Source organism: Pyricularia pennisetigena, chromosome 6 (assembly GCF_004337985.1).
Source record: "Pyricularia pennisetigena strain Br36 chromosome 6, whole genome shotgun sequence".
NCBI classification, from domain to species: domain Eukaryota; kingdom Fungi; phylum Ascomycota; class Sordariomycetes; order Magnaporthales; family Pyriculariaceae; genus Pyricularia; species Pyricularia pennisetigena.
In genome coordinates, this window is record NC_043744.1 from 4,817,118 (window position 1) to 4,843,241 (window position 26,124).

The 26,124-nt window shown below is 51.5% G+C and overlaps 8 protein-coding genes across 8 annotated transcripts; 5 read left to right on the forward strand and 3 right to left on the reverse strand.

The window, feature by feature from the left end:
• Window positions 1–47: 47 nt before the first annotated feature.
• On the forward strand, window positions 48–859 carry PpBr36_05182 (uncharacterized protein; the record flags this gene model as incomplete). Its single annotated transcript, XM_029892340.1, has 2 exons — window positions 48–383; window positions 491–859. The coding sequence occupies 2 exons, from the start codon at window positions 48–50 to the stop codon at window positions 857–859; spliced, it is 705 nt and encodes a 234-aa protein (XP_029750431.1).
• A 1,605-nt stretch (window positions 860–2,464) lies between these two features.
• PpBr36_05183 (uncharacterized protein) lies at window positions 2,465–3,918 on the forward strand (the record flags this gene model as incomplete). The annotated part of the gene is made up of 3 exons (XM_029892341.1): window positions 2,465–2,983; window positions 3,087–3,509; window positions 3,649–3,918. 3 exons carry the CDS (start codon window positions 2,465–2,467, stop codon window positions 3,916–3,918), a joined length of 1,212 nt encoding a protein of 403 aa, XP_029750432.1.
• A 2,563-nt stretch (window positions 3,919–6,481) lies between these two features.
• On the forward strand, window positions 6,482–7,103 carry PpBr36_05184 (uncharacterized protein; the record flags this gene model as incomplete). The annotated part of the gene is made up of 2 exons (XM_029892342.1): window positions 6,482–6,586; window positions 6,855–7,103. 2 exons carry the CDS (start codon window positions 6,482–6,484, stop codon window positions 7,101–7,103), a joined length of 354 nt encoding a protein of 117 aa, XP_029750425.1.
• Window positions 7,104–7,374: 271 nt separating this feature from the next.
• PpBr36_05185 (uncharacterized protein) lies at window positions 7,375–8,744 on the forward strand (the record flags this gene model as incomplete). Its single annotated transcript, XM_029892343.1, has 3 exons — window positions 7,375–7,598; window positions 7,688–7,831; window positions 7,886–8,744. The coding sequence occupies 3 exons, from the start codon at window positions 7,375–7,377 to the stop codon at window positions 8,742–8,744; spliced, it is 1,227 nt and encodes a 408-aa protein (XP_029750426.1).
• Window positions 8,745–9,114: 370 nt separating this feature from the next.
• PpBr36_05186 (uncharacterized protein) lies at window positions 9,115–11,628 on the reverse strand (the record flags this gene model as incomplete). Its single annotated transcript, XM_029892344.1, has 1 exon — window positions 9,115–11,628. One exon carries the CDS (start codon window positions 11,626–11,628, stop codon window positions 9,115–9,117), a length of 2,514 nt encoding a protein of 837 aa, XP_029750427.1.
• A 3,121-nt stretch (window positions 11,629–14,749) lies between these two features.
• On the reverse strand, window positions 14,750–17,892 carry PpBr36_05187 (uncharacterized protein; the record flags this gene model as incomplete). Its single annotated transcript, XM_029892345.1, has 6 exons — window positions 14,750–15,565; window positions 15,623–15,865; window positions 15,924–16,857; window positions 16,940–17,387; window positions 17,474–17,597; window positions 17,749–17,892. 6 exons carry the CDS (start codon window positions 17,890–17,892, stop codon window positions 14,750–14,752), a joined length of 2,709 nt encoding a protein of 902 aa, XP_029750428.1.
• Window positions 17,893–20,104: 2,212 nt separating this feature from the next.
• Window positions 20,105–22,102, reverse strand: PpBr36_05188 (uncharacterized protein; the record flags this gene model as incomplete). The annotated part of the gene is made up of 8 exons (XM_029892346.1): window positions 20,105–20,280; window positions 20,390–20,434; window positions 20,494–20,869; window positions 20,968–21,206; window positions 21,301–21,374; window positions 21,475–21,605; window positions 21,835–22,048; window positions 22,095–22,102. 8 exons carry the CDS (start codon window positions 22,100–22,102, stop codon window positions 20,105–20,107), a joined length of 1,263 nt encoding a protein of 420 aa, XP_029750433.1.
• A 187-nt stretch (window positions 22,103–22,289) lies between these two features.
• PpBr36_05189 (uncharacterized protein) lies at window positions 22,290–25,790 on the forward strand (the record flags this gene model as incomplete). The annotated part of the gene is made up of 3 exons (XM_029892347.1): window positions 22,290–22,712; window positions 22,797–24,974; window positions 25,035–25,790. 3 exons carry the CDS (start codon window positions 22,290–22,292, stop codon window positions 25,788–25,790), a joined length of 3,357 nt encoding a protein of 1,118 aa, XP_029750434.1.
• Between the last annotated feature and the right edge of the window lie 334 nt (window positions 25,791–26,124).

Sequence of the window (26,124 nt, forward strand, 5' to 3'; positions counted from 1 at the left end):
ACCTTGTCATTGCTACCCACAGTCTCTACTCCCTACACTCATTCATCATGGCCACCCAAGTCAAGGAGAAGGCGTCAGCCTCCCAGTTCGAAATCGACACCCAGGACCACCACCTCCGGGGCAAGGTCCGCGCCATCAAGATGCTTGATAGTGTGCGGACCGGTCTAACCATGCTGGCTCTGATAATGGGTATTTCCATCCTGGGCGTCTCGGCCGATACCCTCCAAGTCTACAACGCTACCAGCGTGCCGCCTGGATATGAGCAGCTGCTGCCTCTGTGGCCCCAGAACTTTAACCTCCGCCCAACCGTGGCATTGGTGGTTGGCGCCGCTTTTGTTGTGGTGGCCAATGCAGTCTCGGTAGTTTGCAGCCGGATCGCGATTGTATGTTCTCGGACCCCAAAGGGCCTTGCCAAGCCGATTTTGACATTACGCAGCATATGACATCACACTGACAGCTGTTTTTTTTTTTTTTTCTCATCGCATTCCAGGTTCGCAACCGCTCCATGATACATACCTCGCAGTCAGTTGGAGCTCCCTTCGTGGGCCTCGTCGCAGCCCTCATAGCCATGATATTTTTCTACGCCGTCAATGCCTCGGACAGCGAGGACACCCTCCTGAGCTGGACCTGCCGCTGGAAGACGCTGTCCATGGTCCAGAACCCCCATTTTGGCACTCTGTGCAAGGAGAGCTGGGCGGGTCTCTACCTGTCCATCCTCCTCATCCCCGTCGAGGTTGCCGTCCTCGCCGTTGCTGCATACCAGGCCAAGCTGGAGAAATACGCGAGTGCCTATACTTATGCTAGGGACACGCCCACCCCCAGCACTCGTGTGGGCTCTGTGAGGGAGGAGGGGGCGTGAATGACCAGAGAGGGTGAAGAACAAATTTAACAAAGGCGCCTGGACTTGGAAGGCGTACGACAAGTGTCGTGCGGCTAAACGTAAATTAGCCTCAATGATGGATGGTGTGTCGAATGGTTGATTACTTTTTCACACAAACTCGGGTTCGGCTGCGCTCGCCTGGCTAGTCATATGGACGGTGGTTTTCTCGGCGAAGGTCTCTGGTCGTTATAATACAAACAAGGCTCGGCATTGTGAGTTCCTTCAAAGGGCAAGGATATTCCCGAAGTTTCAAAATCCGTGTGCTTCATTTTCGTTCTATTTCCCCGAAATTCTCTTTTTTTTTGGTGCAAGTTAGCTAAGCACCGTGTACACTCGAGCACCCGCAGATCCCTCTCAAAGTATTATCATCTTAGGTGCTCAGTAATCAGCCAGCCATTTTTTCTTCATCTTTTCGGTTGTTTGATGTCTTTGCTATTACAGTTCATATACAGGAGGGGAGAGGACTTAATTACAAAAGCAAAATCGGTCCAGGGGCAGCTACCCGCCCCAAGCTGGAGAGTTTTACGCCTCGCGTCTTGGGCTAGTGCAAGCTTAACGATAGCCAATAATCGTTGATGGAGTATGGCTTTTTCAACCTCTCTTTTTTTTTGAATTTCCTTCTTTGTTTCTTGCTTCTTGTTTGCGCTGCCATGTCCCGCCCGGAGTGTGCTCCGGAATCTGGTCCCCGCCTTGGTTAAGGAGGCGCGTTTGGCTGGCGTCCGGGGAAGCGAATTTCGTGCAGTAAAACTGATAGATTGGCGCGTGGCAATTTGTATCATCCACTTGGTTTATCTAGCTTGTCCGGTTTCTCCCCGTTTGTCTCACCGGGATCAAATTCAAAAACAATCAACGCTCGTACAAAACCCAAAATGTAGCTATGTAAGCAGCCCGCAAGTTCTCGTCATCTAATTCAGGTGTCTAGATAACCTGCCCGCCTGCCTACGCCTGCCTTTGCCATCTTATCTGCTTGCTTCCGCATTGATAGCAAAATAAGCACCAATATCATTCTGTTACTACCCGGATTTGCACCAAAAGGCTCGTCTCCGTCATTTCACCTATCTACCTATCACTTTTAGCTCATCTCCGCCTTTGATCCTGCTTGAACCCAGGCTAGAAAATGTCGGCTCAAAGACTAATTTCCTAATCGCAACCTCAACACAGACCAGCGTGTACCTGACGGCAAACCATCGACGGGGCCCCTTGCGTCGAATCACGCGAGCAGGTGAGCTAACGCCTGCGTCGCCTAATTGCCGTTAGATCCCTTAGCAGGCAGGTGCTTTACCTCGAGTGAGGGCAAAAAACCCCTTGCACTTCTCTGGGAATTTTGATTTTGTGACTACACGATCGTTTTTTTCTTCTTTTTTTTTTTTCTCTCCCATTTTCACTTTGGGGCTAAGCTGCGCACGGAACCCGCACCGGTCGCATCCTTGGCTGTCTCACCCCAGTTCACGCCGGCTTATGGAGAGTGGCAGGTAACCACGGGGCCTCCGCCAGACTCTCGACACAACACGCGGCGCCTTACTCTAGAGGGGGTGGGGGAAGGGGTGGCTCGTCTGTCTCTCTCTCCCCCTCTCTCTGAAAGCTATGGCGTTTGGACCAAACCCTGTTCGTGCTGATCAGAGCATCCCCCGGGAGGAGGTGCAGCCGCAGCCGCAGCCGCAACCTTTGCTGTCCGGAGACGCTGGTAAAAAGGACAAGCCTCCCCCACACACCAGGCTGCAACTACTGGCTCGCAGCTCTCTGCAACGTCTATCATTTGCGCATCGAAAAGCAGACCTGCCTCAGCAACAACACCATCACCAATCTCCAAGACAGACACACCGGCAACAAAACAAGATGTCGGACCGGCAGAGCCTCGAGTCAAACGGTGACAATTGTGCCATGCGGGAAATTGAACGCGGCCCGCCGGGAGACAGGAAACAGAACGCGAGGTCGAGAATGTCCCAGGTTGACGTACTGGCCTCGAAGCGGCGGAGTACCTTTTTTGAAGACACCTTTGCTGCGTCAAAAGGAGAGAAGAGCAGTGCCAAGGCGGCCACTGCCATGACCGAGAGGATTCGGAGCGAAGCTATCGTCATGGCTGAGGTCAAGACTAATGTCATTGTGAGTCTCGACAGCGTCTAGTCTTGTTCCATCCACGAGGATATCTGGTTTGATAATATTTTTGCTGACGAAGCAAACTCCAACCTCCATAAAAAAAAAACAGCTCAGTGACGAATTCACATTTATAACAGAGTTGTCATACAACCTCTCGCTGCGCTACCAGCGACCAGTGTCCAGCATCGTGGTGTCGGTGCAGCACGGGGCATGCATGATGTACGGCGGGACGTTTGAGCCGGCGTACAGCTTGACGATATTTGCCCTGCCGTCGCAGCTGCGCCCGACGACCAACAAGCGCAACGCCGTCATGATTCAGATGCACATGGACGAGGTCCTGGGCGTGCCTTCGTCTCGCGGCATCGTTCGCTTCGTGCCCATGCCTGAAGACAACGTCGCTGTCAGCGGACGGACGATCGGTTCCGAGATCACGGAGCTGGCTAGGGAGGCGGGTATTGATCTCATCGACGACGACGAGGGTGAACTTTCAAAGAGGAGAAGCGTGAAGCTCAAGAACCGACTAAGCGTCAGAGTAAGCGTGAGCCTTTCTTGTTTCTTGTTATTCTTTCGCCTTTCGTCTTCTCCCGCCTCATTTTGTCATTCTTTTGTCTTCCTCTGTGGGAATCTCGTGGAGAACATACCTAACCGAGATCAAATTATAAAAAAAATAGAAATCTTTCAGCAACTTCAAGGACCACAGCAGAAGCGGCTCCCGGGAACTCACACCGCCGACGAGCGCATCGGACCATGCACCGGCGGTTCCGCCGCTGCCGTCGCCGCCGCTCGAGTCCGGCTATACTCACGAAGGCGGTCGTGACAGGCCCGGCCCGGGACCAAACGACCCTATGCCAGTGAGGAAGACAAGAAGGCGGAAGAGCTTCGTCGCGAGCATCTTTGGGTGGCCCAAAGAGGATACTAACCGACCACCGATACCGCTTTAAAGCGGGGGATTTTTTTTGTTATTTCCTTTTCATTCTCTTCTTCTTCTTTCTCATCAACAAAAAGCACACATATACACGCCTGGGCAGGCAGACCAATATCTCCCTCTCCTTTTAGTTTATGTAGACGATTGCATTGGGGTCCTTCATTATGCGGTTTGCGTTTCCTTTGTTGTTGTCTTATCAGAATATTCAGGCCCGAAGTCACTAAAATTGCTGTTGGCCTTGTCATGATTTTTATTACAAAAGATTGCAGGAACCTTAGATCGTTTCCCGGCAGAAGGCATTTTACATGTCTGGCTCCGGGTTATTGGGCGGGGGGTTTTCCCCCTGCTATCTTGGGGTCAATTCAGCGCCATCACTTTCACTACCTATGACGCATATTAGACAATCAGATAATAATTCTCTTTTTCTCGCGAGTCTCCGCAAAAATCATGGACTTGTAGTGAGAGCCACGAAAACTACAAGAAGAAGGCGCGGAGTCAGGTTCAACATCACCATGACATGTTAGAAGCATCAATTCTCGGTATCTGTTGGGATTTGCTCCCGTGTTGAGAGACAAACCTTTGACTCCGGAATCATGATGACTGTATGTGAAATGATGCGGAAATCTATTGGAAAGAGGACAACAATATTCCACAGCTACCTATCTCAGCAAGCTTAGGTATGTTGATATACAATCAGAATAGAAGGATGGCCAAGAAAGATGGACGTTGTCTCATCTTGCCCACCCATATCCGACCCCAGGCGAAAATATGGGCCACAGTGGCACCTGGTCTTCATTCTGTTTGGCGAAAACAAAGTCAAAACGGGGCCATTCCCCACAATTATCTTTTCTCCCCCGTCCCGAAACCCTGGAAATGTAAATCGAATTCAATTGAAAGAAGCCCCGAGAAGGACATCGCGCCGGCGACCATCAAGAACGTGGGAAGAACATCGAGCCCGAGCAGATTTGTTTATTTGCCTTGTCTGTCGCTCAGATACAAGATTCTTTCCCCAGCGGCACGCTCGTCCACCTTGAGGGGTCACTTCTAAGCTCTGGACACCCCCCCGACAAAGCCAACACCTGTTTCGAATAATCCCGAGTGGCTAGCCTGCTTTTGCTGCTGTTTTTATCTATTCATTTTCGTGTCCCCCCAACCGGCCGGTCACTTTTGTTGTTGCCTGCGAAGCAGAAAATCGTCATCGTCTTCGTCCTTGTCGTCGAGTCAGTTTCAACAAGCTAGCTAGCCTTCCCGGTCTTTGGGAGAACGGAGCCAGCAGCCTTAGCCGACCTCCCGACACAAGCTGCACTCATCTCACCTTTTTTTTTTTTTTTTTTTTTTTTTTTTCCTAAAGTCGCACCCAACTCACCCGTCGACTTGTCGTTTCGACTAAACTACCTTTATCTTGTTGCCTTGGATTTTATCAAGCTGAGCTTGGACTGGGAACGGTGCTCGGATGAGAGACCCTTACCCGCCTTTGCTGCCCTGTCTGTCCGATACGACCGTGATCACAAGGCTGCGACGTGTCGGCGGCTGAGTTGAACCCCCGGCCCACGTCATCTTTACTCATTTCGGCGGCCATTTGACTTGATTTTTTTTTCCCTCTCTTTGCATCGATTAACAAACAAACAAACAAAATTACAACTTTACAAACGAGAACGCAAGCCCGGCCCACCCGCTCAGCCCTGCTCTGACTCTCGTTTCAAGCAAGCCTTGACCTGGCCTGACCTTGGGTGCTTGTTTGTTGTGGTGGAGTGGCTTTTAGGTACCAACATTCATCGTAGCTGCCCAAGGGGGGACAAGGCTTTGAAAGCATACCGCACTCAGTCCGCTCAACTTATTGGGTGGGTGCCCTGGCCTGCAATAGGGGATTAACCTGTCTGTTGGGCTCTCAAAGATGGAGGTGAGTTTTTGCTGTTGCTGTCCAATTATACTATACCTACCCTCAACCTTGTCTTTTGTGTTGCCCAATTATAATAGTTTGTTTTGTTTGAGAACTTTTTTTTTCTCCATGTCATTTTGACTGTTATCCCTCACCGGTCCAACCGGCTGCACTAGACATAGCTGGGACAGCAAGGTCGTACAACCTTCAGCTTGCATTAAGTCACAGATCCTTTTAGTTTTGTTGATCTCATTTCTGTTGCAACCCAACACCGCTCAAGCCCAATGTCACCTTGCCTCTCCCTTCTATTCAATCCCGCAACCCTCTGTTCGTTTTGAAGTTTATTTTATTTTATCTATCTTTATATCTTTTTTTTTTTCATGAACTTCCCAGAGTTCCGGTGCTAGCGGGCACTGTATAGCTTTCGTGTTATTTTTGATTTTATTGCTTTGTCCTCTCTCCATCCCTTCCTATATGTCTTTCGCCTTGTTTAGTATTATTATTACTATCATCCTTCGTTTTATACTTCCGCTTGATTTTTTCTTGAAAATTTGCCGAGCCCCCTTTCCCCCCAGAAAAAAAAAAGAGAGCACCAGGCCGGACATGGGTGTGACAGATGTCGGATGTCTTTGCTCTTTTTATCCGCTCGAGCGCAGAAGTTGCCAGAAAATAAATCCATGCAAGCAGCGAATAAAAGGAGATGCCACACTTTGGGTTGACTCACGATGCTTGCCAGCAGCGGCGGCCCGTGGCGAGCGCTCCTGCTGAGCCACTCGCAGTCTTCCCGTCCGTACTACCCACCACTGTAAGATGGTGATGAGAGATTATAATCAATCAACCCCTCTTGCTCTATCTCCCTTGGTTCGCTCGTTGGTCGGACAATTTTTTTTTTCCCCCAAAGCAAAACTCCCTTTAACTCTCAGCCCATCTCGTCCCGCCTCGTGCTCTTTGTGTTTCGAAGTCTCGGCCACGACAAGTGACGCGTATGCCGACCTCATCATCATTGCACTCCTATTCGCACCATATTGGAAACTTCTTCATGCAGCAATTCACATAACACCCGCCTTCGCTAGTTGCGAAATATCAAGTCCCAGATCCTGGTCACATGTGTCGCCATCACCCTCGACGCCGTCTGTCCGGGGCTGGTCGGTGAGCACTCGGTCAGCGCAGCTGTCACGGACAAGCTTCTAAAGTTACTCGAGCAGAGTCTCCCGTTCAATTCAGGACGCCATTGTCTGGAATCGTTGCAGAACTATCACCGCTCAGGCCGGCTCTCCCTGGCCGAAGCTCGTACGGTTCGGTTCGCCATGGTCTCGTTATGAACGCTTGGTCTCCATGTACTCGCCACTTCGTTTCTAGATGTCTCGTGCGATTGTGGTGTAATATTGATTTTTCAAGATAATACCTCCCTTGTTAGCCAGTCTGTATTATAAGCCCCTATCTTCATGCCACCAACGGCAGCCCTGGTGCTCTATCTACCCCTATGTCATTGTTCCTCACATCATAGACCTGCCGGTCGGCTACCCTAGATTAGATCCTTCTGATACCCACTGTCACTTTTTCTTTTTTTTTTTTTTTTATTCTTTGTTCATCATGTCTTTCGCGAAATCCGAGTCTGCTTTGATTCGATCTCCCATCTTGAAACGGCCTGGGACCATGAGGGTGATGACTCCGGCATCGCTAAATCTTGAACGTATTTATGAACAGAACCGACAACGACTTCAGAGGAGAGAGGGCAGCAGTACAAAACTGCCCGAAAACCTGATCGATGCTTCCTCCAAGGGCAAACCCAGGTTGCTCCTAATGGGGCAACGCAGGTAAGTTTCCCATATACTCTACCACCTAGCTCCGTTGCCTTGATTCCTTGAAACGTCTCACTGTGGCTAATATTCAACGCCTAACTTAGGAGTGGCAAGTCATCTATATCAAGCGTAGTTTTTCACAAGCTGCCGCCAAATGAGACGCTGTTTCTTGAATCAACAGCGCGAATCCAGAAAGACTCCATGGCGTACGATACTCTTTTCATGACATGCCATCATGCCGCCAGACAGTATGCAGTAGATCTTTTTGGTGCTCAGGAGTGCTGATTGTCTCGTTGAATCAGATCTTTTATGGACTTCCAAGTATGGGATTTCCCCGGACAGATCGACTACTTTGATAGTCCAAACTTTGATATGGATGCCATCTTTGGAGAGATAGGAGCTCTCATCTGGGTCATCGACGCACAAGACGACTACATGGAGGCCGTATCACGGCTGAACCAAACAATCATAAATCTCCAGCGTCATTACCCAAACATCAACATCGAGGTCTTCATCCACAAAGTCGACGGCCTCTCGGATGACTACCGGCTGGACATCGAGCGCGACATCACGATTCGAATCCAGGACGAGCTATCGGACCAAGGTTTCGAGAACGCCCCGGTTAGGTTCCACTTGACGTCCATCTACAACCACAGCATCTTCGAGGCCTTCAGTAAGGTCATACAGAAGCTGGTCCCGCGGCTCGGTCAGCTCGAGGCCATGCTCACGTCGCTGTGCCGCACCTGCCGGTTCGAAAAGGCGTACCTCTTCGACATCCTCTCCAAGATCTACATCGCCACCGACAACGCCCCCGCCGACATGGCCTCGTACGAGATATGCTCCGACTACATCGACGTCGTGGTCGACGTCATCGAGGTCTATGGCTCGTGGAGGCGGCCCGACGACTACGTCGCCAAGCTCGAGGCCGACCAGGGCGGCCAGAAGCTCGAGGACCAGGTCGCCTGCAACTGGAACGAGAGCTGCATCGTGCTGGCCGATGACGAGAAGCCCGTCATGCTGCGCGAGGTTGACAATTGCCTGGCCCTCGTGGCCATCATGAAGGAGGGCACCTACGACAAGATGCCGCTCGTCAACATGAACGTCGACGTCGTCGTGAAGGGGCTGACGGAGTTTTTCAACATTACGAAGCCTCGCAAGTGAGAGCTTCGGTGGCGTTGCTACGGCCACGGGGGGGTTTTTTTTTTCGCCTTGGGAGGACCGTGCGAGTATACATGAGAGGCATCATGTTGGGGCGGGACACAAAGCATTTCTTTAGCGTAGTTGGCGGTCGACTGAGCATCCATCTCTTGATAAAAACGTCTCTAGTAACCAAGACCTATTGAAAACATGGAGCATGTGAGCTTTTCTCTCTTGGATTTTTCGTACTCTCAGTAGATTGTGAAATTGATTTTTCTGATTCATGTTTCTGTGGTATCCAATTATGCAGCTTTTGACGCCTTATCCCAATGCAGCCGTGATAGCGAATACAAAGTTAACCAAGAAAAAGAAAAGAAAAGGAAAAAAAAAAGCTTCATGAATCCATGGACCTAAGGCCTTTCCCAATTCCCTTGCTCCGCCCCCTCAACACCGCCTCGATGGCCCTGGCCACGCCGGCAAAGTCACCCAGTATGCTGATGTGACCCTTCTCGGTGCTGATCCTCCCGCCGCTGACGACGTCGTAGCCCGGCGGCAGCGTGGCCTCGCGCGCCAGCACGACACCGTCGCCGGGCCGAAATACCAGGTCATTATAGACCTCATCGGGACTGGCAATGGCGTCGAGCGACGATACTCGCACAGCGTGCACCGTCGGTGTGTTCTTGGCGTAAATGACAGCCAGGGGCGGGTAGGCGTTGGACTCGCCGAGCTCGGGCCGGTACTGCGTCTCGGCCCGGAACTGCTTCGTCTCTGCTAGCGTCCGCGCCAGGTACTTGTAGGCCCGGGAGTAATGCTGGTCTTCATGATGTCCCTGACTAGATCCCGGCGAGCTTGTCCGGCTGTCGCCGCCGTTCGTCTGCTGCGGCCTGGAGTCCTCCGTCGGCATAGGAGGGGGGCCGAGGACGCCGCCGTTGGCGAGGGCGGGAGCCTTGCGGCCTCGGTCATCGCTGCCGCTCCTTCCACGTAGGTCAAAGGTCGAGATGGTGGTGGACATCTCGCGCAGCGAATAAAGGGCCGAGTCGAGTTTGCTGACAGGCAGCGCCGGTTTGAGGGGTGGCGCGACGGCGGGGCACATCCTGTACTTTACCCAGTTGGCTGGGTCGTAAAAGTCGAACTTGAACTCTTGGGTGCCGTCCTTGGAGACGAAACAGAAGCCGTCCTCGGGGAGAAATACGAAGCTCGTCCGGAAGGAGAAGTTGACGTGCGCCGTGAGGAGCTTCTGGTTGAACAGGACCGCATCACCGTTGCGCAATGGGCCGATGATGTTGATGCAGCGCTGTGGAACGCCTGCATAAACGACACCAGAGAAGAGCTCTGGCCGTTGGTTTACAGCGTGACGGGTTATAAGGCCGCCCAGGCTGTGGGCGATAACAAGAGCCCCACTTGGTTCGTCCCGCATATTACAATTTAAACCCTCAAGAAATTTGAGAAGGCGTGCCGAAGATCGAGCGGGACTAAGCCTCCAGTCATAGGCAAACTCATGGATTCTGAGGGTTCCTGCTTTCGCGTTCCGGCTTTCACGCATTCGCCTCAGCAGCCGGCGTGAGATGTCGATGGGACCGATATTCTGAAGCATGCTAGATGGGATTATGTGTTCCTCCATGGTTTCCTCGTCCTGAGGGTCGAGTCCAACTTCGAGATTTACCTTGCGCATATTGAGACCGACCTTTACAGGTACCCATAATTGCTGGTGTGGTGCCGTTGCCGAGCGAAGGATCGATCCTCTGTATCCCCCCAGAACCACAACGTCGCCGGTAAGTGATTCAAGGACAGCATCGAGTATGGCTATGCCGTCCTTGGGGCTAATCGTACTGTTGCGCGGGGGTTTTCCTGGCGATCTGGGTCCGGAGCCGAGAGAAGATTCTGTAAAGCTACTGCTTTTAAATGGCGAGGGCATGCTGGGGAGCTGTGGCATCTTGAAGGATGGTCGATCGAAGCTGTCCATGATGGCCTTGAATCTTGAATTTGTCATTTTCCTCACGTCCAGAAATCGTTCATCGTCGCCATAAGAAGAGACTCTCGACATTGGGTTATATAATGTAGACTCCATAGAAGTCGACCTTCGCAGCGTGTAGGCCTGTCCGGACGGCCCCGAGGGACGCAGCGGCTTTGGTCCATGTGGATATCTTCTGGATACAGACTCTTCCTTGGAACGAGAGAGTTCCTCGAAGTTTTGGTCTGTCGTGGCCTGTTCCGGTTTTGCGAAGCGTCCGTTTCGAGTCGGAGATAGCGAATGGTCGCGTTTATTTGACGATGATGCTGATGACGAGAAGAATGAAGGGGTGGGTAGACTGGGCAGGAAGTTGGAGGGTATGGATATCGTAGGTATCGCCTTGGTCAGTTTCTTTAAGGCATCGCCGCCGACAGTGCTTGCGCGCTTGCGACTTGAGAATCCAGGAGTGCCGGAGCTGGAAAGTTTCCCTGCCCATGATTCCGGTATTTGAGACTGGTGTTGCGGTGCTATTGTGGGGAGAGATGCCGGTTTATGCGGTACCGTAGCCGAGGACGCTCCGTTGACATTTGTAGCCAGCATGGTAGCTGGTATTTTTGGCCGCGCCGCAACAGTAGCTCCATCGCTTGGCCCAACAGAAGGATTTGACGTGAGGCTGTCAGCAATGTTGTCGGTGGGCCCATCCATGAAATCCCACATGGCAGCAGCCTTCTCAGCAGCAGGAGTCCCTGGCCAGGCCAAGCGCGTGGCGATAGGACTGATGGCTGGTTGGAAGAGGCTCTGGGCAGCTTCGCCCTCACCAAAAGCACCATCGTCCTCCTCCTCAGACGTGTCCGTCCTGCTGCCCGACCGATCCGAACCTAATGTCTGTAGTGGTGGCTGTTGAAAGGCCTGGCCCGGGCCTGTATGTACAGGACCCGAGGCCAATGCTGGCTCCATGACGAGCACCGGAGCTACCAAAGTTGGATACTTTGAGCAGTAGATTGTATAATTGGCTTAAAACAGATTTCTCTCTCTTTGTTAGTTCTGGACGCTGTGTTGTTGAATATGTAGAGATCAAGGTGCTCTTTGTTGTTCCAGGATGTCACGACTCTTTTCCCTTGTGCGACCGAATGAACTGCAGCAGAAACTTACAAACTTGGGCACGATTCTAAATTATGTATGTAGCACTGCTCCGGTGTCTCCGGAAGTGATAAAATAGTGGCTGCTACGGGCAAGGGGTATTAATGCTGTTTAGATTTATAACACGACGCTAGGCCCCGGACCAGCGCGCACCGGTGAACTTGGAACCCAAAGAAGTTGAAAGAAGCGAATTTCGCAGGACAAAGCCGGTCGACCGAGTAAGTCACTGCCTGGGATGGCGCTGGGGATCCAGAGGTATATTAGTAAAAAATATGTGAAATAGCAATAATAGTAAGAACAATATTAAATAATTAATGAAGAACCCGACAGGGTGGTTGGACGGGTGGATGAATATCTACCGTTGGGTTACGGTATCTCCCTACCTTCTTCCCTTAATGCACAAGAATTCGCTGCCTGTGCTTAGAAGGGATCTCCTGTTTTTGGCCGATTGACCAATCAGCGGTAGCGATAGTACTACCAAGGCGCCTACCCTTGGCTGATGCAGCACTATGGAGGCTGACGAGAGCCGCTTTTACCTCAAAACCAAAATTTCGATGCCAAATGGAAAGAAAAGAAGTTTTCCCCTTGTTTCTGTTTTTACGGGTAGGCAACAAAGAATGGTTTCGGTCCCCTGAAAAAAAAAAAAAAAAAAAAAAAAAAAAAAAAGTGGTCGCTAGCGTAAGATGCACACTGGAGATCAACGTTGCTGTTCCTCAATCCTCGCCTTTCGGGGACCTCAGGACTAGGATGTTTGTTGCTGTCCGCCTTCCTGTGATTCGTGGCCCGAGCCTCCCGGAAAACCAAAAGGAGCCAGCACTGCCCCGGGAAATCTGGGGCCCGTCTCGCCCTTCTTTGGGTTGCTGACGTTTTCCACGGGTATGGATGGGTTGCTCGTTGCAACCTACCAGTAGCAGAGAGTGGTTAAGCGATGGGGTTAGACAAGGCTTGACAAGAGTTTAATTTGGTTGGTAGGCTAGGTTGTGTTTCTGCCTTGTGGTTTTGGGGGCAAAGGGGGCAGTATCGGGCAGCTGCGCATTTGTACACGAGTGGAACGCAAGGTAATGAGGGCGAAGATGTCCCCTTACGTAGGTGCGCAGATGGGGTCAAACAATCAGGTATTTTACTATCTACGTAGATCTGCTTACGTACTATTACTACGCGCAGCTAGTTCTGGTTTGATTCGGGTTTCCAGGGGCGGCAGTCAATTGAGCCTTTGATTTTTTGGGACGAACAGAAAAAAAGAACATCATCAGAAGAGCAAAGACGGGACAAAACATGGAAGCCATGACCGAGACATTCTATCTCAGCGAGTCAACGCCGACCAACCTAATCGGGAAACCTTGGCAGAAATAGGTGGAAATCTTGGTGGACTTGGTGGATGTGGTTGACCTCATAGATGATCCATCCCATCTGCCAGCATCATTAACACATTCGCACGAGCATGTGATTCGATTCCGTACGAACCACAAAAACGATTTCAATTTTGGGGTTAGTGGCTCTTATTATCTCCCCTTTTTTTTTCTGCCTTTTCACTGTTGATTTGATTGTTCAAGTAGGTAGGTTTTTCGCACCAGACAAAACAAAACAAAAAAACGAGCCGGACACCCGAGTTGAGTGGACGAACCATCGCAAAAAAATAAAAGCAAATGTTTTGTTTGGTTCAACCCATCAATCTTCCACCTTGTATGGCATGTTTCCATCCATATAACGGATGCATTATTTCGAACCAGGAAAAATGCGTCTCATTTTTCACAGCCCCTTTTGTAAGTCTTTTCCAGTCTCAAACCTTTATCTGTAGGTGGGATCGTTTGGGTGTCGGCTTCATCATCAATGGAAGATGAACGAGTCGGAAAATGGTCACAACTGCTCTTCGTACCAGTAGTAATCTACGCAGCCCAAAATAGGCAGGCAACGCGCGGCTGTGCCTTCCCATCGGAATTACTTTCTCTTTGTCTTGTCAGCAAGTGAAAAACATATGCACCGGATCCGCCCAAATCCCTCCCCTCAGGTTCCATGTCAGCCCTGCCCCACCTTCCTGTTCTCAGCTCGATGTAACGTCATACTACATACAGTAGCACCGTTCGCTATCAAAAGCGTTGTAGAATAGAACAAACTGTACAAATGTACGATTCGTTCTTGCATCTTTCTCGCCCCCCACCCAGTCTGCATTACCCGGGCCAAGGGGGCTTAGGGGGCTTAGCGGCTGTTTGACGTGCAGATGAATTAGATCCATGGTGTATGTGGCTTTTTCGTCAGCCGATAATATCCTGGGGGCCAGAGACAAAAAANNAAAAAAAAAAAAAAAAAAAAAAAGTAAATAAACAAATAAATCAAATACCTACCCATCTGAGATTTCACTGGTCATCCAACACTGCAAAGCCACATTACTGGGCCCATCACACAGCATGTCAAAAGGGATGGAATTCAGAGCTGAACAACGGGCATTCTCAGCCAAAACCATCAAGAGTAACACAATCGGCCCAAGATTTTTCCCCTTACAAAACTCTCAGCCCAGACTAGGAGCTCCTCTTGTCCAGAGTGGTGTTTTGATTCTGCTATGAGTGTCCATCGACGCAAACTGCAGTCCGATCCCATGAATGAGATACTATAGCCAGGCAAGACACACCAGCTAGCTAAACATATATCCAGATTTCCCTTGCCTACCAGCTAGGCCTTCTAAAAAGATCAGTCAGGTCATAAAACTCCCTATGCTCCTCATTATGTTTCATTTCCATAGATATCCAAAAAAAAAAAAAAACAAATAAAATAAAACCCCTTCCCAGGGTGCCAAAGAAAGGAACAACCATAGGCCAAGAAAAGTCGTACCCATGAGCAGAGCTATCATGCTTGCTCGACATAACTGTCCATTCGCCACGTATAATTCATCGCCAAAAATATAAATTGGCAAAGATTACGCTTTTTTTCGAGGTCATTTACCTCACAATGTCGAAGAATTTGCATCCCACCCAAAATCCATTGTTTCCATGGGAGCCATCTGCACCAAATTCCGCAAAACTCTATCCGAGATGGGCATTCCTGCGTGCTGCTGCTGCTGTTCCTGTTGTTGTTGCTGTTGCTGCTGCTGCTGATGTGGATGTCGTCCTGTTGTCGCTGGCATGCCCCAGCCAGAAGACACTCCAAACCCCTCCGGCCCACTGCCGGCGCCCCCTATAGATATTCCCGCCGCCAGCGCCGAAAAGTTGTGCGTCGGCGTACCAAAAAATCCCGGCGGCGCTGCCTGATCCGCCATGATAGGGCTCGCATCGTAAGATCCCTGGCTTGCCGGCGCAAAGCTCCCCGCTCTTTGCCGCTGCGACTGCTGATGGTGTTGCTCGCTCGGCGTGCCACCCGAGTTTGGCGTTTGATGATTCGATCCCTGGTTAGGTGAGTTCTCCTGCTCGTCGCCTTGCCCAAAGGACATGCTGGACCCGTTGCTGGCATTGTACAGCCGCGGCGAGTTCGGCGTCAGACTGATGACCGGTACGTGCCCGCTGGTGCTCGAATTGCTCTGACAGCTCTCCCGGGCCCGCGGCGGCTGCATGATATGGACGTCGGCCGTCGTCATCCACAGGCGGTCTCGGCCTGGTTCGTCGTCGACAAGATCCGGTCTTTCAGCCGGGTTGCTCGTGTCGTCCAGACCGGCCTTGAAGACGAAGCAATCATTTTTATACGCGAGGATTCCGTGGTCTGCGGGGCCTTCTTCGCATGTGGCCCCATGTCGGAATTTATTCAGAGGCTGGCTTCCCGACGTGGTCTGCGAATCACTTTTAGGAATTTTGTTTCCAAGTGAAAGCTGAGCGTAAAGACTTACACTCTCAGCACTCCGCGTAAATTTGCCCTTGAGCTTCGGTATCCGCGCCGTCAAAGCTTCCAAATCCACGTCCAGCTGTACCAGAAACGATTCTGTCAACGGGTTCTTTCGTTTCAGTGCATTCATTGCCGCTAATAAAAAGCGTAACGAGTCTGATGATTGGCTATCGTCCGGACGGCTCTTCAAGTATTGCACAAACACCCGCGAGGAGACGTATAGACAGAAGGAAAGAAAAGGGTTCATCTGAGTAAGGTTTAGCATTCAAGACTCCAGNNAAGAGTATGGTAAAATTTCAACATACCGCAGACAAGTCCAAATGTGAAACCATCCGCATGATGCTCGCTATTTCGTTGGCGGCTGTAATGCAGCGGACTTTGCTTTCGGCACTAACTGATGGCGGTAGTCGATTCTTTTCAGACTTGAAAATGGCAGCTTGGTGCAGGCAGATCGTAGAGGTATGTATACACATGTTTGTGTACACCACGTTCGGGTTCTGCAACCCTAGTGGGAGCTTCAGGTGCGGTGGAAGACACAATGACGTGTTGAGTAGAATGTTATCCATTGCCCGGTGCCTTTTCCAGAACTCCCCGTTCAAATCATGATCGTTGTCTTCCTCGTCGGGTCGGTGAAGGTGAGTGAGATTGCGGCCGAATAGTGAGGCCATTAGAATGATGCCGCCAAATGAATTCAGTTTAGCCGCCCCTGAGGGACTCATTGCTTCCGTTAGGGTCATGGACTGCTCTGGCCGGCTCATGTCGAACGCTTCATCTGAGGCCGGCAGATTGGTCAAGATGTCCTTCTCGTCAATAGTCATGGGCCAGCCGGTCCCGATGCTAGCATATCGATCCTGAGTAAAGGCCACCCAAAATGTCCGGCGCCTTTCTTCCCGTTCTGTCCAGTCCCGTGGCGGCGGCAGGCATTGCTTGACGTCGAGCCCTGCCCCATCAAGTCTGTGCAGACCAATCATCTGCGACAGCCGCACCGCGGCACCGGTGCTCATCCATGCCCTTGGAAAATACATCATTTTGAGCTCGTATGAAGCAAGCAATGTATGTGTTTGTGTGTGTGCCACACATATAATATGCTCCCCAAAGCCCTTCATATAATCGGCCTCAATATACTTGCGGGAACGCTGGTAAAAGAGGTCCTTGAGATCGGCATACTTGTCTGCTACTGAGCAGGCCAGAGTCCAAATAGCATAACGCAAGCACACGGGTGGCCTATTGCTGGGAGCCCTGCTGCGTAGTTAGCACAGGCGCAGTCTTGTCGCGAAGATGAGCGCGCACGGTTCAGACGGCCAGGAACATGAATACTCACAGGTTCATTGCGGCAAGATACCGATACTTATGTATCATGGGCATGGACGGATGTATCTTTTCAAAGTATATTTGATGCAGCTCATCGATCGTATCTTGTGGTGGCAGGGGCTCTTCAAGCCCCAGCCCGATCATCTCCCAGGTGAAGTTAGAATCATTATCACCCATGTTTACGGCCAATCTGCTGTTGAAGTTGAAATCGTCTATAGAACCCGGCTGAGGCGGCGATTCTGATGTGAAATTCCAACGGTCTACATCTTGACTCTTGGCTATGCTTATGGCAGGGTCGTTGATCTTCATGTTGGCAGTCGCCGCCGCCGAGGCTGTGGCTCCCTGGTCGGTCTGTGAGCCGGACCGGCCTTGAGGGGATATCACAGGTATGCTGGGCGCTGAGGAGGTTGCGGTGGTCGCTGGGAGGTCTTGTGTTTTCAAGAGAGTCTCGACTTGTTCTGCAATCAACCAACGGAGGTGCGCCCGGTTAGTGATCAAGGCCAGGCCTAGAGGGGGAGTGTGGTCCGGGACAGAGCAAACATACTCAACCGCTCCTCCAATGCCTTGACGTACCCCCTCTTGGGGCCGCTTTTCCTCCGCACTTCATCGTAGGCGCAATCATGTCCCAGCCTCGTGCAGGTGCTACAGCTAGGCTTCTGGCCATCGCACTATTCAAAAAGTTTGAATTTGTCAGCATGATGCGCTCTCTTGGTCGCAGTCGCTCGCTCATGTCCCCACGGCATCGGAGGGGTTGAGTCAGCTTGCCTTGAGCTTGCGCTTCCTACATATCATGCAGGCCAGCCTCTTGGGTTTGGGAACATTAGAATTATCGGTCGGAGGAACTGCGGCGGCGGCGGCGGCAGCGGCGTTGTGTGGGGCGGAGGCGGAGGTGGCAGCGGCGTCGGCTGCCATAGCGACGTCGGGAGGCGATTGTGTGGAAGAGGGCGATATGGGCGTGTTCATTTCCTTTTCCCCTTCATCGACAAGGGCAGGCGGGTAGGCCTGGGGTCGGGAAGACAGGTAATTGCCCCGCGATGGGCTCAAAGTGTTTATGTCTCAGTGTACCCTGTTATATTTCTATTCCGCAAGTGCTTTTAAAAGTGGCGTCGCGCGCGCGACACGGAGTGGGAACCACTTCCTCCTTCCTTACTTTCCCCTTTCCAACAGGAGGGGGTGCGTGCGTCAATGGGTTGGCTCGTTGGTTCAAATTATGGATTTGAGTTGACTTGGACCGTCGCCAAGAACCGCATCTAGGATCCGAAGGTTTGCGTTGTAATTCGGAATTAACACAAGACAGGCTCGGGAGCGGGCTGTGGCAGACGACGGGCACGGCTTCCGACCTTCAAAGGAAGCTTAACTGGACGCTTCAAAAGGTCGGCGGATCATTGTCAAATGGGATCGAAATTGCTTTCTCCAAAATTCAAACAGCCGACGCCGCTGGATAGTGGAAACTTGCAATGGTCCTTCGGTAGTGACAGCGGCACCAAGTCGACAGGCAACCCTAGTGTCTCAGGTACGGCTGGTAACAGGGTCCCCCTTAGAATCCGCGCAATTGGCTGCTTGTGAAAAGGGAACGCTCCGGCTTGTTGTGTGTTTGTACTTTTAGTGTCATGATTATTAAATAGTTGGAGCACTGGAGGACATGTCAATCAATATGTATGTAGAAATAGGGTGTAGGCGGGCTTGGCAGGATACCCAGGCGAGCCAAGGTCAGATCAGGATAAGGTCAGATAGCGTCTCCCCTCCCAAGTCGCCGTCATTTACCACATTTTACTCAGTCTGGACTCCTCCAGTAGATTGAGCGGTATTAAGATGTGGGACCCCCCGGCGGGATTCCGAACTTTGACATCAACCACTTTTTCACTGTACGGTAGGACTTGGATCCATACATCATGTATGAGTTATGAGCACAACTCGCCAAATCTACTCGGACAAAATCGCATTGCTTTGATCTCCTAATTAATTAGATGTATGTGAGTTAGATACGCATACTATCTGTACCTTGTTAACTGGTGGACGGGAACATATGAGGCTACATAAATAAGGTAAAAGGAGCATCTATTGAGATACATTACCTTCAACATCTTGCCAGAGCTGCCAAGGACGGAAAAGAAAATAAGAAATGAAGGCAAATTAAGCTTGGTATAATCTGGCATGGCTGCACTGCCCGCAATACATGGCAAGCCAACGTGGCAGAAGCTAAACTTCCACTTAATAGTATTATGGTGAATAAGACAGTAACAATAAAAGGACACTTGAAGTATCTGATGTGTACTTTGTACGCGCGCCATTCGTAACGCAGCAAGCTCGTCTCACCTAGCAAGGAATGGCAACCCTGGGAGATCCCTGCATGAATTTTCGGAGACTCACCTCCAAGCATGATTGGAGGGGCCGGCGCCGTCTCCGGGTGAGCAGCTCGCTTACCAGACAAAGTTTTTGCTACCCCCCGCTCCCCATTTTACCCTTCTTTTTACTACATAGTTTGTAAAACCCTCTTGCTGCAGTAATACCTGATGAACAGCCTCATTACCATACTCCACCCAGTTCAATTGTCGTGCTGACCATGCCCATGCGCATGCACCTATCGTTGCTCACGCGTCGTATGCCCTCTTCCATATCAAACCCCCACCCCCACCTTTTTTTTTCTCCTTCAGAGAGATCGGATCGAGGTTAAGCCGATCTTACGGCAATCAACAAGCTGACACCCAACTTGGCATTGGCTGATCTTCCTCCTGTTCTAACATGCATCATGCCCGGGGCCCGCGGATTTCGGCCAAACTTGAACGACGTAGTTTTTTGATACAGTTTTCTTTCTTCTTTCTTTCTTGATTCCATTTCTATTGCCCAATGTTGTGGATTTCAGATTACCTTATGCTGCCTGCTAATTTGAAACAACCTTGAGTGATCGGTCCTACATGCCCGCCAAGTTCAAGGCATATAGGTAATATATATATATATATATATATATATAACGAAATGGACCAAAAATCGCCTATATGGAACGACTTTCTATTCCAGGGGTAGTGGCTATTATGTTAGGCAATGCATAACGACCCTCAGCCCTATCGCCTTTCGTGAGTTCGTGCCATGGTAACACTGGGCACTGTAATATGCACACTTTCAAGAGCAGCCGAGGGGGCAAATGCGCGAGTGCTGAACGGTGGGATCGCTGCGCTTAATTCTTCCTCAATAGGTTTTCCGCGTCGACCCCGATGATACGCAGAGTGTTTGCATCGGAGTAGGCGAGGCAGTATCTGTTTGGTGCCCATGCCACCACAGGGCACGATCCTATCGTTTTTATGGTGTAAACATGTTCGCCAGACTCTGCGTGCGTAACCTCAATTCCGACACCTAAGTTATCTCATACAGTCAGTCGAATTCATCACGAAAATACAGCCATGTTGAAATGATTTCTTCGTCAACTTCAAGGCCAGTTGAGGCGTAAACCGGTTGTACTTACCGTCCTCACTTCCACCTACGACGTATGAGCCGTCAAATGAGAAACCTAATCATTGAAAATCAGCCAGGACTCTTGAGAATCGACAGAACCATGTAGAAACCTACTGATACTTCTCACTGGGCCAGTCATCTTGCCAACGGTTTTGTGACAAATCCAGTCCGAGGTATCCCATAATGCAATCATGGAATCCGACCCTCCCGTGGCCAGGATTCTGCCGGTAGGACTGAGCTCCGCAGTGAGGCATGCAGACGTGTGGCCCGCAAGCCTGAACTCGGACGTCTCGCCTTCCGAGACGGGGTGATTAACCCTATAAGCAGGCTCAAAGTCCGGGAACGACAGTATCCTAGTCCTGCCGTCTCCGGTGGCAGCGAATATCCTCTGGCCGCTCCAGCAAAAAGAGATCTGGTTGGTCTGCAGAGGCTGCTGGAACGATGACCGCGGGGTGGGCTCTCTTGGTGATAGAACGTAAAGATTGTCTGCCTGTGTTACCCAAGGAGTGCAAAACTCGGAAAATCAGCATGCTTGCTTCTCGAGGCAAACCCGACCTGATTTTCAATCTGTACCCGAACCACACTTACCGAGTTTCCAACGATCAAGGACTCGCCATCAGGTGCCCAGACGACAGTGATGGCCGCGCCTAACCCCTTGACTTCATTGATGCAGGTTTTTGTCCTGACATCCCAGAACTTGACCACGCCGTCGTTACTGACGCTGCAGAGTTCTGCGTCTTTAACTGGGTTGAAGGCTATCTTTTCAATGCCACCCTGGTGCCCTTTGAGCTCAGTTGAATAGCGCACATTGGGTTTTTCAGGGTTCCCTTTTCCGCTCAACATGGGCGATCAGTTTGTTATCCTTTTTTCTTGTGTGTAATAATTGATACAATACCAATGGACAACTTGGTGAACACGTACAAACTCGTAGAGTCTTGTCTGATGAGCCCGTTGCTACCAAGGACCCTGTCGGATTCCAAGCAATTGTCCGTATTCTGCAGGTATATATGGTTGAAAAAAAAAAAAAAAAAACCACATCAGCCTCTGGATAGGAACCAGTGCTTTGTGAGGGTGACTGGACAAAAGATTACTGACGTTCCGATATTGCTTCCCCTTGATGCGTGGTCATATGTTTGAGCAGTGAGTTTTTCAAAATACTCTGGGAATCGGTCTTTAGATAGCCTCTGACGGGGCTTCAGGAGCCCTTTTGGTGCCATTTCTTGCAGCTCGAATTGTCTTTTTGTTTTGTTTTTTTGTTTTTGTAACACAAGCAGTTGTTATGCAGAAGGATTGCCGATTGTTCTTTGTCCTCTTAGCTGCTCGTAAACAATGAACAAATATTTGACCTGGGGGCGTTTTGTCGCACAATCCCCGGCAGGCGCGACGCAGGCAGGCGCGCGTGCGATAGAACTTGATTTGTTGATACGTTACTATGTATGGTAGGTACCTACCTACCTTCCTGGGTTTCTTTCTTGCCTCAACCCAAATTGTGTGTTGACAGTAGAGGTCCTTGCATGTGGTTGGGGAACTGGGCTCGACTCCAAATGCGATGCAGCTGTCCTGACCCGAACCGCAGGCTAGGCAAGTGGGGCACATTCCTTGGTAGCACTCCGCAGCTTGTGAAATGGAGGCGGAGCTGCGATGAAGTTGGCCGGGTGTGTTTGATTGACTGAGCTGCAATGACTTGGGAGGTGACGACGTGTTTCTTTACCTACCCAACCATCATTGCCTGGCTGTAATATCGAGGACACGAAGTTCTTTGCGGCGTCACTTGATATTCTTACCAATCTGATGGTTTCCAAAAAGCTCCGCTTGCCCGTCAACGCAACCGAACCGTATGAAGGGCCCCTCCCCGAACGTCGAGTCCCCATCGGGCTACCTGTAGCCACCATCTCTCCCGGCCTCGCATCATGTACTGGCCGGTGGGAACACCTCGTGTGTACGCCACCAACTCGGACAATCACGACAAAAACCTCGGCTTTGTGGTGTCGCAGGATGGCCTACAATCCCCCAGGGTAGACGCGGACCGCCCACCGCTCACACACGGCGAATCATCTTCCTCGACACACGATGCGAACCTAGGCCCGCCACAGCCCTCACCACTATTGACTCCGGGCACGCCTACCACGCCGATAACTCCGGTCATCAAGTCCGTCGAACACGCCTTCAATTATGATGGTGATTCACAAGGCTCATCGCCGCAACCTTCGCCGGATCCTTCCCCGAACTTGGCCACGCTTCTAAAGGAACCAATTGTGGCGTTGCGCGTGGCTAGGACGGGTCATCTGTTCGCAGTAATAACCTCGACGACCATGACCATCTGGCAGACAAAGGTGCGCACGCAACACCACCCGAATAGGTTACTCTTATGTGCTGGGGGGCGCCCGCCCAGGCTCTGACTGATATCCTCCTTCAAGCCCACAGTAGTGCTCGCCGCCGTTGTTCGCTCCCAACCCTCGATCAAGTCATACGGCACCAATGTAGATCTGCTACTCCGACCAGACTCAGCAATCTTCGTCCTCCACACGAGCTCCGGCTACCTTATCACGTATTCCTTGGCCACCGACGCGGAGGCGAGGGTTTACAGACCAGCGTTCACCACCCATACCAATATTCAAAAGAGGAGGCAAAGCCACGCCGGCGGGCCCGGGTACGATGCGCCGGATCAGATCATGTGGGGTCCGGGAGAGGGAGGGGGCGTTCGAGACGTGAGCGTTCGCTTCAAAATGGTAATCAAGGTTGACGCTGGCATTGAGAGCGCATTGGCTTTGGACGACGAGCTGGTGGTTGCGACGCGGAAGCCGGCAGCTGTGCAATGCATTCGCTGGACTCCCGACAGCAATGGAGCGCAGACCACCACGGAGATTCTCGGTCGGATGGGATGGCTGGATAAGAAGGTCACCATCACCGAGATGACCAATGATCGGCCCATGAACCTTTCGACATGGATCACAAGTGACGGCAAGGCTTATGCTGTCCAGCGCACTCCAGGCGGCCAGCCGAACTCTGAGACTGGACAGGTCGACCCAAAGAAGCTTTTCAAGGGCTATTGTTTCCACACCCCGCGCAATGAACAAGAATGCGCAGAGCGTGCCGTGATCAATGCCCGCTTTTCCCTAATCGCTATAGGCTGTCTTGATGGGCACATACGGGTCTATACTGTCAAGGACTATGCAGGAAACGTGCCCTCATCTCACGTGCATACCTTGCCTGTCTCGAGCTCGGGTGCGGGGAGACTCATGACGCTGACCTATTCTCCCGATGGATACTGCCTGTTTGCAGGCTATGAGAAGGGCTGGGCTACCTGGAGCGTCTACGGCAAGGCATTGAGCCATGGCTTTAACAACGACACTACAATTTCTCAAAATAACGACGAGGCGTGGCTCGAAGGTGTCAGAGACGCCGCCTGGATCGGGGGTGCTTCGGAAATGCTCATAATTGGCATGAAGCACGAGGCCGTTTGGTTGCTGGAGATGGCCCGCAGTGCAGTCACTGGCTGCTACTGTTCCGCTAACCTTTTCCGGACCGTCTTGCAGACCACTTCCAGCGTAATGATCTACCGCGGATATGACCTGCCTGATTTGACCACAATCTCGGCGGAACCTTCGCTTTGGCACACCAGCAACATCCCCTCGACATACCTGCTCAATCAATGGCCAATCCGGTGCACAGTTGTGTCACCTGATGGCCGCTACGTTGCCGTCTCAGGCCGCCGTGGTCTCGCGCATTACAGCGTCAACAGTGGCCGGTGGAAGACTTTTGCCAACGAGGAGATGGAGGAGGAGTTCCAGGTCAGGGGCGGCATGTGCTGGTACCAAAACGTCCTGGTGGCTGCTGTCGAGGTGAACAGGACCTACGAACTCAGGTTGTACTCGAGGGAGGCCGTCCTTGACAATGCAAACATTGTACATCGCGTTCCGATGCCATCTCCGGTGGTGCTGCTGACGCCTTCTGGTGAGGACTCCCTCCTTGTCTACGGCCACAACAACATCCTCTACCACTTTGTGTTCTCTACCCACTCTGGCTCGGTGCAGCTAGTTCAAGTAGGTCACATTGTATTCCATGGGATCGTGCGATCACCCTCCAGAGTCAGGGGCCTTAGTTGGATTCTGCCCGAATCCCAGAGACTCAATGGTGATCCCTCAGATGACGTCGCCGTTGCGTCCGTCATGTTCCTGGTCGACGGCAAGCTGGTGATCCTCAACCCGTCACTGAATGAGCAGGGGAACCTCAAATACGACATGAGGGTTGTTGCCCAAAGCGTCGAATACTACACGTGCATGTGGGATCAGCCTTTCATAGACACTTTGCCGCCGGCCAGCGACAGCGCATTGCCGCCGGGGTCAGAACATGAGGGCTCGCTGGAGCAGTCACTGTGGATGTTTGATGGTGGCGAGCTCAGGGTTTGGCCCGATGTGCAGGGAGTGTTGGATGTCGTCTCTCCCGCCGGAGGCGATGTACCACCGACGGCCTCGCTTCCCACCGACTTCTACCCACTATCGATGCTCAGGTCCAAGGGCATCATCCTGGGCGTCGAGTCAGAGTTAGCGCAAAGGCGCGATATCAACTTTAGCTTCTTTCGTTTTGCCATTAGGGTACGTCATTTGCTGTCACAAATGGTGCATAAGCTCTTACTAACATGATAACGATTTCAGACGCACCTCTTTCTTCCCGAACTGCTCCGTTTCTACCTCCAACGTAACCTTGCCAATGAAGCGCTACGCCTGGCTCAGCGCTATCAATCCCTAGCGTACTTCTCCCACGCTTTGGAAATCCTCCTACATCATGTTCTGGACGAGGAAGTAGACAGCGCGCCGGCTCCAGAGGCCGCCATCCTTCCGCGCGTACTGTCCCTCTTGTCGTCCTTCAAGGACTACTTGGATGTAGTCGTTCAGTGCACGCGCAAGACCGAGGTCCGGTCCTGGCGAACCCTTTTCGCCTACCTCCCGCCCGCTCAGGAGCTCTTCGAGGAATCCCTTCTGCGTGGCAACCTCAAGACAGCCGGCGGCTACCTGCTCGTCCTCCACACCTTCGACGAGCTGTCCGCAGCTGGCGAGCAGAGCGTCCGCCTACTGGGCAGGGCTATGCGCGAAGGCGATTGGGAGCTGTGCAAGGAGCTGGCCAGGTTCCTGGCTGCACTTGACGACAGCGGGGAAACGTTGCGCGAGGCACTTGAAAGCGTCGACATCAAGCTCGACGGCGATCGCCACGGCACCGGGGCCGGGAACCAGCTCTCTACGAGGCTGGGCGTGCCGGCGCCATCCTTTTCGCTTGGAACCGAGCGCAGCAGGAGCAGAGAGACGGCCAAGAGGCGGAGCATAACTGGGCTTGGTATTATAAGCAGCGTCGGGAGCAGCGATGCCGGGAGCGATGTTGGCAGTACAACGTCGAGCGTTCTCGAGTCCAGTTAACACACCGTCCAGTGACTGCTTTTCTGTTCTTTTACATCTTCCTGTATATAGCATCATTCATATAAGCCCTGGTTCATTCACATTTCAGATCTAGCTCCTTGTGTGGTGCAGGTCAGTAGGACTGCTGAACAGCGAGCCACAAATCTTGATCTATCTTGCCTGACCAGAGCTCATTTACCCGTTTTACGCAAGGCGCATTCGAAATCCTATAGCTAAGGGAGTCGCCATAGTTCAAATAGGATATAAATAAACGTTATATGTATTCATCAAGTGTCGTCATGAGAAATGCAACCATAACTGGTATATATATACCTAGCAAAAAAAAAAAAAAAAA